The sequence below is a fragment of the Enhydra lutris genome, unplaced genomic scaffold (genome assembly GCF_002288905.1).
Source record: "Enhydra lutris kenyoni isolate GAN:26980312 unplaced genomic scaffold, ASM228890v2 scaffoldscaffold3, whole genome shotgun sequence".
In the NCBI taxonomy this organism is placed as follows: Eukaryota; Metazoa; Chordata; class Mammalia; order Carnivora; family Mustelidae; genus Enhydra; species Enhydra lutris.
The window spans coordinates 61,195,851-61,210,696 of record NW_019154087.1 but is presented as its reverse complement, the minus strand read 5'-3'; the positions used below and the strand labels follow the sequence as shown (position 1 = coordinate 61,210,696).

General features: G+C 42.9%; 1 protein-coding gene across 3 annotated transcripts in view; it reads left to right on the top strand.

Moving 5' to 3' along the window:
• The window catches only part of LOC111155705 (microfibril associated protein 3 like), a 35,672-nt gene that overhangs the window by 18,554 nt on the left and 2,272 nt on the right, over positions 1–14,846 (top strand). Inside the window, exon 2 of one of the 3 annotated variants that reach the window (XM_022516025.1) lies at positions 2,807–3,233. In XM_022516025.1, coding sequence (XP_022371733.1) covers positions 2,939–3,233 — 295 coding nt within the window. In that variant the 5' untranslated portion in view covers positions 2,807–2,938. Of the gene's footprint in view, positions 1–2,806; positions 3,234–4,991; positions 5,022–14,846 lie in introns of those variants that run through there. The other 2 variants (XM_022516034.1, XM_022516043.1) reach the window with 2 other exon arrangements.

The following is a 14,846-nucleotide window of genomic DNA, read 5'->3' as shown; positions in this document are numbered from 1 at the left end:
ACCCACTGCAATGTTTACCTAAAATGGGCACATTTCATTGTTTGTCAATTATACCATAGTAAAGTTGATTTTAAAAAAGGAATCATATCCTGTCACTCCTTTGCTTAAAATTTTCCAGTGAATGTTAGGTAAATCCAAACTCCTTACTGTGTCCTACAAAGTCCTAGGTGATCTGGACCTTCCTACTCCTCTGACCATCCTATAGTGCTCCATTTGCTTTTGTTCTTCCTCGAATGCTCTTCTCCCAGATCTAGGTGTGGCTGATTCCTGAAGCAGCTGTAGCCCAAGGGCTACCTCCTCAGGGAAGTTCTCCCTGATTGCCTAACTTAGCATTTGAGTACCTCGTGGTGTGTTTTCAGAACCATGCATCATTAGCTGAAATTCTTATTTACCTGATATTTATTTATTGTCCGTTTTTCCCCATGAGAATATAATATCCACAGAATAGGAGAGATATGTCTTATCTACTCTTCTGTCTCCAAGGACCTATAATAATGTCTGCCTAAAAAGTTCATGTGCAGTAACTATTTAAAAAAATAATATAATACAGTAATAAAAAGGGTAAGACATTCAGATTCTATAACGTAGACAATGCAGAAATACTGAAGGTTGCTAAGTAAAGAAATGGCACCATAGAATTTGTGTCGCAGAATGGTTATAGGGATCGGATTGGGAACTGGGGTAAGACCAAAGGCAGGCAGATTATCTAGAAGGCAGCCACACCATTTCTGGTAAGGAGAAGAGAGGGAGGCTGACTTGAGGCTCACACAGAGGACACAAGGGATGGAACAAGCCAAGCAACATTTAAGAGATGGAATCAGCAACCTGTAGCTACATTCTGAGAGACCCAGGGTCACAGTGGAATTGAGGATTCTGTCCGTGCATACCTGAGCTAATGATGTGCCCTGAACTGATAGAAGGGATGTGGGAAATGTAGCATAGTTAGCAGATGAGTTTGGCTTGGGAGTGTTAATTTTGAGTTACCTGCAAAACATCCTCCTAAAGCTGCTCCGTGCACAGTTGGTAACATCTGGCAGAAATTCAGGGAGGAGTCAGGACTGAGGACAGGGATTTGAGACTTACTAAATAAAGGTATGAAAATGGAACTTGGGTAATAGCTGAGGGTAAAAAGAGAAGAGGACCAATGATGAAACTCTGGGGGTTAACTGCCTCGTAAGGACTGGAAAGAAGAAGAGGAACCAGTAAAGAATAATGAGAGCGGTTAAGAGGAGTGGAGTGTGGAAGCCAGGGAAGGAACTTTGTTCACAAGAGTGGCAATTGCCACAGAGATCTGGCAAGAGAAAGACTGAAAACTTGGCAACGTGCAGTGACTGGTGACTTGAGCAAGAAGTACAAAGCAGGCAAAATGCGGAATGTAGTTCTTTGAGGAGTGAGTGGTGGGGGTGGGGTGGTAGTTAGGATAAGATGCAGAGGATTCTTTCCAAAAGGTGGCACAGTAGGAATTCGTGCTTGCACAACCTAGTAGCAGAAAGCGGTCTTTTGAGAAAGGTAAGGATACCACTGGGCTAGGGTGCTTGATTCAAAAGCTTAAGGAGTCTATGGGCATCTTGGGAAAAGGATACCGAATGGACTCAGCACTGATACAGAGATTACCAGATATCACTGAGGGCCTGGCGGGGGTTGAGGTGGTTCTTTTAGTTTGGTAGTAATGAGGTGGTGGTGTGATTCTTTCCAGGAGGTGCTCCAGCCTCCTGGGTACAGGCGCCGGGATGACAAGTGATGAGCTTGATCACAGTTGTATCCTGGCACAGTAGTTGTGGCAGAAGGATGGGGTGAGGATATTGGGGACTGTGGTCCATGTGATTGGGTCTAGACTGAGACAGAAGTGGAGCATGCAGGTCGGGATGGGTAGTGGAGATAGAGACTGAGGAAAATGGAAGGGCTAGCAAGTTCAGTGAGGGGAGTAAGAGATCTGGAAGAATGGGCGGGTGCAGCTAAAGATGGTAGAACTTCAGAACTACTTGGCACTTTGGAACTTAGAGTGTGGAGAGATGAAAGGTCCAGGGTGTGGCTACATGATTCGTGGATGAAATGGAAGATAGAGATGTAGGTGAAGGTTAGACCTTTGGACATAAGAAGTGTAGCCACCACAATGTCACCCCACTTCTACTGATTTTCCCCTGCCTCCGGGAGATAGATGAAGACTGAAACCAGGGAATTCAGTGAGTGATCACGGGTTGGTGATGGCAGTTAACATGGAACAGAGGGAGCTAGATGGTATGCAGCTCAAAGGAGGATGAGCAGTTGCCTGAAAGGGGAGAAGGCATATGTAGAAGCCGTAATGGGGAGTGAGGAAAATGCCAGACTGATTCCAGTAGTGCCCTTGCAAATGCTGGCAGCACCCAAGCCGGGACCACTGAAATCAGCTAGAAGGAAAGAGAAGAGGGGAAGAAGGACCCCAGGTGAACAGTCAGGTCATCCACAGTAGCAACAGGTGACAGGGCAGAAGGAGACCTTAGCATGCTAAATGAAGGAAGCCTGAATTGGTTTTGGAACTCTCCGAAGTCATGTGATATAAATTTAACATACAAAGCATATATTTGTTCCTACTAAGAGCCATATGTTTCAATAGCAAACATAACAAAATCATACTGTTACGATTTCTGTGGAAAAAAATACCTTAACATTTGGAACATCTTCTAGTTTGTGTGTTTAAAAATTATAGAAATGTGTATTTTACCTGGGTTTCTAACATTTTATAAATAAAGTTGTTAAAGTTTGAATGCTAGTATTTATGTGTGTGGGGTTTTTTTGTTTTTTTTTTTGTTTGTTTGTTTTTAAACAGGTTCTTAATCAGGAACCAACTCTATGGATCCAGGACAGGTTTGTCCCACGGCCTGCTCTGAACAGCGTGTTGTCCTATAGAAGATTCCCATTGGCAAAACATCTCTGATGCCTTATAGAGCAAGCAAAGAAGATGGATCGATTGAAGAACCATCTGCCTGTGTGCTTTCTACCTACAGTGCCCTTTTTAATCCTAGTATCCACTCTAGCGACTGCTAAGAGTGTGACTAATAGCACTTTAAATGGCACTGACGTGGTCTCGGGCTCTGTGCCTGTAATCATTGCCAGAACTGACCATATCATAGTCAAGGAAGGGAACAGTGCCTTGATTAATTGTAGTGTTTATGGCATCCCTGATCCACAATTCAAGTGGTATAATTCCGTTGGCAAGCTGCTACAAGACGACGAGGAGAAGGAGCGAGGAGGAGGTAGGCTTTCAAGTTGTGTCAAATGTCATAAAATATAAACAGACTCTGGAAGCCACACTGAGAATGTTAGTTGCTCTTATTCAAGTCATTTAAAGATCTCATTCTGTCTTCTTTGCTAAGGCAAGAGAGAGAAATATATATCCTTAAGGATTCAAAGCAGTAATTAATTCATAGTCTTCACTCTGCCACTCAGAAGACAAAGGGCAAACATAAAAGTCTCTTAAAAGGCTTCTTGGAATTTTGTAGTATAATGCATACAGAATGTTATAGGGACGAATGTAAAGTGGATTTCCCATTAGTATACGTTCCATTTATAAGGGAGTTTTATTTCATTTCATGGGGCTGGCTCTAGTATTCAGTATAGCAGTTTATGGTTAAGCGTCAGTTTAATTCATTGACTGTGGATTTAAGGACCACACTTCTTAAAAGAAGTCTCTGTGCAAAGTTGTCAGCCGCTGACTAGAGATGGCTCTGTGCTCCCAAAGACCTGGCTGAAGTTTCTAGATTGTCTCTTGCAGCTGAGGCCAAGACAGAGGGAGGATTCAAGAGCAAGAAATAACATGTGGCAATAGGGGAGTGTTTGGTTTTTAATGAGTGCCTTTCTGGCCAAAAAATGTGAATCACCTACCTAAGCACCAAGCTTGCTTCAGGAAAGTCTCCAGCTAGAGAGAGGATTGGTTGGGTCATTGTGAATTTGTACATTTCTTTTTTTTTTTTTTTTTTAAGATTTTATTTATTTATTTGACAGAGATCACAAGGAGGCAGAGAGGCAGGCAGAGAGAGAGAGAGGGAAGCAGGCTCCCCGCTGAGCAGAGAGCCCGATGTGGGGCTCGATCCCAGGACCCTGGGATCATGACCTGAGCCAAAGGCAGAGGCTTTAACCCACTGAGCCATCCAGGCGCCCCTGAATTTGTACATTTCTTGATTGAGATGGGAGAGGTACTTGTCTGAAAACCCAATCCTGCTTTAATTGATCTGAAGGAATTAATGTGCTTTCTGAAGCATTTACTGTGTGAAGTAGGGGGCTGAGGGTGGGGGATTAAAACGACCCTTGTTCCTGAAGTAGCAGCTTACTAGTTTCTGTCACCTTTCATTCATATTGTACTTCCCATTCCACACCCTTTGACCAATGAGTAATCCCCATAGAGTTTCTGCTGCAAGAAAACCTACACTCTTAATCTCTTTCCCTCATTTCATCTTCTGTACTCTGAAAAATTGTAGAGGCTAATGTCTTATGTCTTCTTGGGAGCTGAGTGAATGGAGTTTTCTTACAACTACATGTGGTTGAGGCCACTAGCAGTCCAGCTCCCTGGGACGTGGGGTTTCCTTATAGTGCTCTCATTACATTGCTTTTGGTTAGCCATCCAAGGATGTGTAGTATGACAAAGCTTCTTCTCTTAATGTTATATATCACATGTGTATCTATTGGTTTAACCTAGGAGAGCAGAACTCTTTGCCCACCAAGTAAAATTATGGGTTAAAAATTTGGATTATACTTGGAGACAGTGTAATCCAAATCCCTCTTTTATCTACATTTCCCAAGGTCCTACTGTTATTAAGTGACTGTGACTAGAACCTTCACTACTGGTGATGAGAAGATGAGACACCACCACCCCTTAGCCCACAGGTGGTTTCCATTCATCCCGTTCCTTCCTCCCAGACTCCCAAGTCAAAAGGAAGTGATACCACACTTATGAGGGGGCAGTAACCGTGGTAACATACACACTCTCCAGTCCCTGTACTTCATCAGATCTCTCCGCAAGCTGGGCCACTGTGAGGAATAACAAGGTAACTGAAGTGAGGGGAACAAGGACTCCAGACCTGCATCTACCTTTCACACGGACGTGGAAGCACAGGTTATGCCGGGTACCCAGGAGCTGGGGCTGGGGCCCTGAACCCCTGAGTCCTAGAGGGGAAGACAACTGTGGGAACCTTAGAGCGCTGGGCCTGAATTTCAGGCTCAATATTTGAGGGCATTCCTGAAGTAGTACCTTTCTCCTTCAAAGAGATCCCCCGTTGCCTCCATTGAAAAGGTCCTTATAGCTATTGACTCAGTCCGGCAAGCACACGTTGCACCGTGCCTTCTCTACCTGTGTCGTGGGAAGCTGGCCTAGAGGGAAGCCCCACATGGCTTAATTGCCCTTTGTTCTGTGGGTGCTCAGGCGACCCTATGGTAACAGCCTGTCCCAGACCCCGGAAGCAGGGGTAGCCACCAAAAGCCTTTGGCGCAGACACCTGCTCCATCAGAAGCCGGTGCTCGCGTCACAGTGCAATCGGCAGTATTGCTGATAAGCCAGTTATAGCTGTTTTTGAATCTCGTAAGGAAGATGCACTGCTGATTTTTAAAAAAGAACTCATTATACTAGTACTTGATGTTCCAACTCAGCTTTTGTGTTACGACGCATAGTGATAGTAACCTCAGGACATCAGTAACACAGGGTAATACACAAATCACTACACCTAACCAAGCCAGATATAAGAAAGCAGAAATGAGTCCTCATCATGAAGTATTCGAATTTTAGTGCTCAAATGGCCTATTAGAGGACCCATAAGTCTTTAACTCTTCATTTCTGATGGGGAAAATGCCCATATTATGACTATGGACAAAAATTTCAGTTTTCAGGCTTAGTCTTTAAGTTTAAATAGAGCAGTGTTTCCCTTATAACTCAACAAAGAGGTAATTGAACATAGTATGAAAAATTATGCTAATATCCCAGAACATTACCTAGATACAATGGACTACTGTTAAACCAAACTAACAAAATTAATGTAGTTTTCATTAATAATCCCTACCATTGAATAAGCCCCCGTACCAAGTTTCAGATACTATTTCTAATCCTTACAACACATGTGATGGGTAGATGTTATTAATCTTCATGCATACAGATGAGGAACCAGGTAAACAGGATATTACACAACCAGCGTATGGCCAAGCTAGTGTGTATTGTCCTCTGCCCAGCCAGCATCTGCTCACCCTTTAGGTCTTGGTAGGCGAAAACCATTGAAGAGCATCGAACCCAGATGGGGTGAGTGCGAGAAGTCTTCCTGGATGGAAAATGCACGGTGATCACCCCCATCACAGTCACAGATGTGTTAGGATGCATGCTACCTCGTGTACACACGACCTCTGCATGCACACACACGTCGTCAGAATCCAGGAACACACCACCATTAGCATGGAAAGGAGGAATGTCATTTCTTGGTTATGCTGAAAAAGTGAGATCGCTATTATTCATGCCAGCACTGCCAGTCCTAGAAAGAATGGGGCTCTTTCCTGTAGGAGCAGCAGCTGCTTTGCCTTGCTTCCCTGGTGCTTGTGACTTAAAGTCTGCAGGATCAGGAGAGGCTAACGTGTAATCTATTTCTGGAGGAGGACTTTTTTTTTTTCTTCCTTTGGTAGTTCACCGAAGGACATGTTGGGGGTGGTCCACCAACCACATTACAGAAATAACTCAGAATTCGAGTAACATGCGTAACCACAAATGGCCACAAACTGCACTGTTTTCAAATTTCCTTCTGCTAGAGGTGAGTAGAAATAGTTGTCAGAAAGTATTATGAGAAAAGACCTAGTTATTTCAGGTACGAATTAGCCAGTGTATTTTTGCCGTGCTTTCTTGCTCTGATTTTAAGCCATGTAAATGCACATTAGCATCTTTATCAGATGATAAATAACAAGCATTTCAATAAAGTCAGCTGGCATGGGCCTTGGTAAACATGTCTGGCTTGTTAGTGATTACGTTGGAAATTCTTCCTTCAAGTTAGGTTTGAGACTTTCCTTGGGTTTCTCTCCATAGCCTTGCTGCATTCTTTCACCAAAAATAATGAAGAACGATAGAACAATCTTTGAAAGTAAACATGCACAGAGTAAACTGAGCTGAACTGCTTAGAGTTCACGGTTGTCACAACTGGAATTCATGGTTATAAGTTTTGCATTTCTTGTCACGCCATTGTTTTTTATCTCCACTTTTCAAGTTTTTTGAATAGACTATGAAATGCTTATTAACTACTTCTGCAAGGGACAGCAAGCTGTGCCAGGCCGGTTTGCAGACCATAGCTTCTGACCTCCCTACTTACTACATGTAGAAGGAGATCCATTTCCACCTGGAAGGTAAATTATCCTTTGCCTCTAAGATCGTCATGAAGTAGCTAGCTCATTAAATCCTGAAAATATGATGCTGAATTCTTCTTTTAGTAGATTCAATATTTAAGATGAAAAATCAACTTATCAAAGGCTTAAAACAAGATTGATGTAATTATGAATATATTGTGGGGAATTCAGAAGAATCACAGAAGGGTCTTTGAGCAAGTGCCTCAACTTCCCCTGAGCATCAGTTTTTGTATCTGTAAAATAGAGACAATCCTTTTTTATTAGCAGGTGGGGCTGAGAGTCTTGAATAAACTATTGTATATGAAATGTTTCGGATAGTTGCCTGGAGCACACCAAGCTGTCCGTGGCAGCCGCTGTCACTGTTGTTGGTAATACTGTCCTGTGTTGTCACAGTCATAGATTCCAAGGGCTTAAATCTCGGTTTCATAGTCCAGTGTGTTTTTGAAAAGACAGGAAATAATTTTCTGGGTGATTTCTTATTCTCTAGCTCAGTTTCTCAACCTTAAAAGCATTTAATTGATACAAAAAAATTTATGTCCCTTAAAAGTTACTGGAAATTTCAAAACAAGGTTGTGACTGCAAGGTTAGCACGTCTGGAACCCTCTTCTCCCTCAGAGGCTTCCCCTTGCCCCAACATCACTCTTGGGTACAAAGGACCCATTGATATCCAGTAATGCTTCTATCTCTGAGAAGGCCGTATATGTGCAGATTACTAAGCATATCATGCACAAGATAAACTTCACATTTGCCAAAACCAGTGGTTCTCAGCAGGGGCCTGTTTTCCAAGCAGCTGCCGTTTGGCAAAGTCTGGAGATACTCTTCGTTTGTCATAACTTGGGGGAGGAGAAAAAGGAAGAGGGAGATGATGCTGCTGGCATGTGGTGGGCAGCAGGGAGGAACGCTGCTAAGCATCCGATAATGCAAAGGATAGAGTTACTGGGCACAAAAAGTCAGTGGCGTCAAAGCTGAGAAACCCTGATCTAACCCAAAGAAGCAAGCACTTCTCAGCTAACTAAAGAATCATTCCAAAGTAGATCTTCAGTTCAGTCGTTTGAACCCATTATGTATTTTCCCACAAAAGTAGTTTAAAGTTATTTTGGTTCACTGAGTCATTTCAAGGGCCTGATAACCACCATCAATAGTTTTTCTTTAATGAGGTGTGCTCTCTTTGGGATATGAATTCAGAGTGCTCTACTCTCAGCTGTGAAAAGACCCTTCCAGACCTATCTCAGATAAGGATGACAGCTGAGATTCCCCAAATGGAAGTTATTTATGTGAACCCAGTGTAGGGTGCTCTTGTCTTGGAAAACCACCTGTAGCTCTTCTCAGAAAAGACTGTTGTTTGTCTCCATGGAATTACATGCTTGGCACTTTTTAAAAAAATTAAGATCACCAGATCAAATTAGCTAGAAGGTCAGTTGTTTCCTTAGCCAGGAAATGCAAAGACAGTAGGTCCTCGTCAGGTATTATTTATACCTTTAAGCAGAGCATAACTGCGGGCTCTGAACAGCGTGGCTTTCCCCCCACACCTTCCGGCGCTGAAAACTGAGCGAAGCAGGTATTATCCCAGGCCACCTTTGCTCCACGTGATATAGGAAATAGCTTGTTAGGGCTGCCCTAGTACACTTTGAAGAGGTCTCTTGGGAGGATTGGGGAGTGGGAGCGGGGGCAGGGGGAGGGACAAGAGCTCTCGCAGCCTGCAGTGTTTATAACCAGAGTCTTTGCAGTGGCTTCAAGGAGCTGTCATCTCCTGCAGAAGCCTTGTAATAGGTGCAACCATGCAGTGCTAAATTTGTTTTCAATTATGTTTTTAAAAAATTATTTTTATTAACATATAATGTATTATTAGCCTCAGGGGTACAGGTCTGTGAATCATTGGGCTTACACATTTCACAGCACTCACCATAGCACATACTCCCCCAATGTCCATAACCCAGCCACCCTCAATTATGTTTTGTAAAAAGATGTGGGTCCTTTCTCATCAGCAGTCTCTCTTTCACCTATTGGACAAGAAGTGCCACATTTATAGGCACTATCCACACATGCATTTTAGTCTTATTTGAAGAGTGTTGATTCAACATGTTACTCATTTGAGTGAACCTTGTACTCCATTTATGTCAGCATAAACATTTCTTGGAACTCTTACCACATAAAAATGTTTAAAGCTGGTTTCAAGAAAGTAACCTACTTATTTTGGCCAATTGAACCCCCTCTAAACAGCATGGGCATGTAAGGCTCCAGAGCCTCTGTCCAAATGGGATTGTGAATAGAGCTTTAATCTTTTCAAACCACTTAACAGACAAACTATACATCAGCTTGTTTCCACATTCCCAGAAAGATATCACCAAAGAAGAAGAAATCCTTATCTAATGAGTAATCTGCGGGAGATTCTAAGAGCTTAGTATTTGGGCATAATTGTTGATGTCTGATGCTCCGTGGTCCTCAGGAAAAGCTGGAGAAGTGTTGGATTGCAGTGGACATGGCGCTCGAAGGAAGCTATAATTACAGTATCTTTGTAGGTTGTGCTCTCACTTTCTTTGTGGTTCTTTAGTTCCAGAAGGTATACGGATGCTGCTCATTTCTCTACAGCACGAATTTGGTCAGAAGTTGCATGAACCATAGCTCTGATCTGGGGCCATACAGTGGCTGGACACCGAGGCACAGTCACTGTGACAGGTTTGACGTATGATGCCATATTTGACAATATGCCATATGATGCCATATTGCCTTGCTTCTCATTACTAGACGGTCTACCTGACGCTGTCCTAGTGACATGACATTGTACTTTCTGGAGCTGCCTTCCCCCTGCATGTGTGTATGCCCCACAGTGAGCATAGTGGTACCAGGTCAGCCACCTTCCTGGTTTGGGACCGAGGTTATGACTTATCCCAGGGGATGTTGGCAGGGGAAGAAAGTTCTGGAGCTATGTCCCTGGGAGAAAAATTATCTTGAAAAGGAGATTTTTTTTTTTTCGTTACCTCAGTTTTCTTATATTCATTAATATTTTTCCAGTCAAGTTAAGGCTTGTCTGATTTGAAGAATTTCAAGAAATCTAAAAGTGGGTCACAGATTATATTCATTCTGAATTTCGACAGATGCCTCCATATCAACCTTCCAAAAGTTTTGCCAACTCCTGCCTGCAGTGTGTGTGAGCGTCCCTTTCCCCATTCTCTCAACATCATGTCTAATCAGTGCCTCCCCACTTTTCCTGGCACTCTGAAAGCTTAAAATGTTACCTTTTAAAAAATTACTTTGATCTCTTTCAGTTTCTCTGTAATGTAATCATTAGTGATTTTTATATTTAGACACTATATTTTTTCTGTGACCTATCCATATGTTTTCCCCATTTTTTTCTTTTGGGTTACTTATCTTGATTTATAGGAGTTCTTTATGTTTTATACTGATTAAGCATTGTCAAATATTCTAGCGTTTTCTCCCTGTCGTTTGCATTTAGTTTTATTTAGTATGACATATTCTGTAGTGTAAAAACTTTTAATTGTGGAGAAATCTGGTGCATCAGTGTTTTCCTTTAGTATTTCTGGGATTCTCGTGATGCTTTAAAAGGCCCTCCTATCCCCAGTTTGTAAAAATGTTCTTATATGCTCTATTAATTTTATCCTTTCAATTTACATTTCGATCTTCAGAATACTTGGAACTTTATTTTTATGTATCACACAAAATAGGAGTATAACTTTATTTTCTTTTAAATGAATAGTCAGTTGTCCTGAAATCCTTTTCCCTGCTGATTTAAAATATCTTCCTTATTTTTTAAAATTCCCATGCTTTTCAGCATCTGCTTCTGGACTTTCTGATTTTCTTTACTGGTTTAATCAGAGGTCAGAGAAGGCTTTCTCAGGGAGTGCAATGAGAGGTGAGGTGGTATCTAAACTGGGCTAAGAATGTGTGAGGTAAGGGCTTAGAGTGAGGAGGGAAGAGAGCTTTCCAGGCAGAGAGAAAAGCATGTGGGAAGGTCCTGTGGCAGCTTGAAGAAATGAAATAAGGCTGGCTTGTCAGGGGGAAGTCCTGAAGGGCAAGGGGTTCCTGTTCTCCCACAGGATAAATAGGAAGCTCTTAAACACTGGGATAATTGACTCTGCATTCCTCTTATCCCTGTCTCCACCCTACCCCTTCTCTTGGTGTTTGTCGGTCAGCTGCAGGAGCAGTGTCTGGCTTCCCTCTTTTGCTCATACACTCGTGGCATCCCCTTCCTGTCTGCATCCCCCAGCCTGCCCTCACCCCATACCTTTCTAAGGAGCTGGTGCTCCGCCCCACTCCCCTGGGCCAGTGTTTCTGCCAAGTGATCCACAGTTGTTTGTAGCTATCTGTGTCCCTTCTTGGGCTGGATGATTTTCTTGTCAGGGATCTTACTCATCTTTGTATTTGCACAGTCTAGCATAGAACCCAGTGCAATTGCAATTTACTCAATAATATTTGTTGACTAAATGCATGAACAAGATTAAAAAAAGATCACTGCCCTTCTAAAAATGTCAGCTTTTTCTTTTTTTTCTTTTTGTGCCACATAATACACACTGCAGTTACAGCTAAGAAATAATATCTGGGGTGCCTGGGTGTCTCAGTGGGTTAAGCCGCCACCTTCGGCTCAGGTTATGATCTCAGGGTTCTGGAATCGAGTCCCGTATTGGGCTCTCTGCTCAGCGGGGAGCCTGTTTCCCTCTCTCTGTCTGCCTCTCTGCCTACTTGTGATCTCTCTCTCTGTCAAATAAATTAAATCTTTAAAAAAAAAAAAAAAGGAAAGAATATCTGTTAGCTTTTCTCTTTGCAAAGGAGGGATTGTCCCCACACTACTTCTGTTCGCACGTGGGAGATTTTCACTTGTGGTTTTGGTGTCTGGAGTTTCTTGGGGAGACTGTGACAGATTCCTAGGCAAACTCTGGTCTCCAGTAGAGGAGACTCTGGCATCCCCCTCCTACTGTGTGTGGCAGTATTTTATCATGAAGCCTTCGGGTGAGGGTCCCCTTACAGGACCACAGCTGGTGGAGAGGAGGTGGGGGAAGAGCTTTCTGAAAGAGGAGCCACCATCTGAGCGAGGCACAGGACGTGAATAAGTGAACCACTGTCAAGGGCGTTAGAGAAACATTTTGCACATCATCTTTGGTAATATATTCAGAAAGTCGTGGTTAAACAACCGCCTCTTTCTTTCCTCTAAAGTCATTGCGTGTAGAACTGACTTGGTGTCGGCTGCTGACATTTTAGGTTTTTATTTGTGAAGTGATGCAGCTTAATGAAAATTCAACACGTAAGTTTGACATTCCCACTCAATTACCATCTGAAATACATGAGAACAGCACTGTATCTCCACTCCATGTATAGCCCTGATGGTTTCCTGAGACAGTCACTGTGGGTTATTTTTGTTTCTTTCAAGTTAAAGCCAAAGTCAGGACCCTTCCAGAACGAGTCTCAGGGCAAGGTATTTGTAGACAGAGGTGAATGGCAGCGTGCAGCAGAGAAAATGCTCTCAAGATGATCCCAGCTGCTGTGTTCCATACGGAGAGTCTTTGTGTGCCTGGGCCTGAAGATGTGGGAGATACCCTCAATGTGCAGTTTATGCCATCTTCCTATTTTTCAGGGCTCCACATGGTAGTAGAACATGCAGAAAGCTTTATTTTCTACTAATCAAAGGTCAGGCTTAGACTGAGAGGAAATCTGTAGTCTTGGGATTAGCCTTTTAAAAAAAAAGATACAGATATACGTCACCTTTGAGGTTGGTATCTTAGCTTTTCTGACACTGTAGTCTTTGGAAGTGTGTGTGTGTGTGTGTGTGTGTGTGTGTGTGTGTGTGTGTGTGTGTTGGCTACCAAAGACCTGCTTTGTGACCCTTAACAATTAGAATACAGTTATCACTGAACTAGTTATTATGTAGGTATGAGAATAAAGCTGTTTATAGTGCCATCGGATGCCTGCCTGCCTTCTCAGTTTAGTGTTCTTGTTTGCTTTTCTTCTCCTACCGCCCAGGTTCCAATTATTTTGGAGGTAATTCCTCCATAAAAGGAGTGGCCATGGGTGGTTAGGAGGTAACAATTTGGCCCTCACCATTCCCCATACAAATCACCTCACCTTGCCCTCTTCCATGCTTTCTCTGTTATATTTTCCAACAAAAGAAGGAAGGTAAATTTGAGAAACTACTATTGAGTATAGTCTGTAAATCTCTGGAACCAAATACCTTGCATATCCCTAATAAGCTTTCAGTCATCTAGAGCTTTTTTCCTATGCCTGCTGTCGTCCACTTCTGTGAAACATGTAAATTTTAAGAAAGTCAGTGGATAATTTCCCTTGCCTCGGATCATTTCCATATTTGGATAGATCTGCAGCTGAACTATCAAAATCCAAGTTCAGGGAACAAAGAGGGTAGAAGGCTTGCCCCAGCCCAATCTAAATGAGAGGTTTCATAGACTGGGTGCTTAGGTTTGTCTGTTAAGACACAGTCACAAGAGGGGCGCCTGGGTGGCTCAGTGGGTTAAGGTCTCTGCCTTCGGCTCAGGTCATGATCCCAGGGTCCTGGGATCGAGCCCCGCATCGGGCTCTCTGCTCAGCAGAGAGTCTGCTTCCTCCTATCTCTCTCTGCCTGCTTCTCTGCCTACTTGTGATCTCTGTCAAATAAATAAATAAAATCTTTAAAAAAAAAAAAAAAAAAAAGACACAGTCACAAGAAACTGAAAATTCACTAGATTTTCCAAACCAGTGTTTTCTATTCTTGGGGAAAATACACTGGCTGAATTGTTAGAAAAGGGTTACTCAGGGACACCAGGAACCACTCTCCACAGTTGTTCTTTCAGAAAGCAAAGTAATGGGACAGCATAAACGAGAGGCATCCTGCCAGATCCAGCATGGCTAGCAAGGAGGAGGAACTATAGGCCCTCAGAAGGCACCTTGCTGCTCTGCCTAGCTTTCTTAAGAATGTTCCTTGGACCAGAAGATGCTGGGAAAAACAAGGCCCTCTGTTGCCTCCTTCCATAGTCCCTTGAGACCATAGTCACTTAGGTGCTCACAAATTTAAAGAAGGGTGGGGAAGGGAACATGAACATGTTGCTTGTTGCTTTTGGGAAATACCAGACTTTTAAAAAAATGAAAAGTCACTGCCAGAAGGGGAAGAAACAAGAAAACAATACAGGTCAATAATAGATGCTTAAAAGGGAAACTAATGTTAACTTACCTCATCTCTTAGGAGAGGTTCCTCCAGTTGGCTTAGGGAACTGGAGTGCTTTTATGGAGAACTACCTGCCTGCCTGCTCCTCAGAACTCTCAGGGACTTGATCTGGACCTTCCTTTCTCTATGGGACAGTATAGGGAGCTAGTAGGATTTCAGAAAGCCTCAGACCCAAGACCTGGAAGCCAAACATTGTATCATGTTTCCCGGGGGTCTTCTGACATGTGGGTGCACAGGCAAACTAAGAGTCAGTCCCAACTAAAGAGTTTCTCCTGATTCAGAACTTCATTGCCAGGGCAACACTAGATCCTTTCCAGGCCATAGAAGGAAATAAGAATTG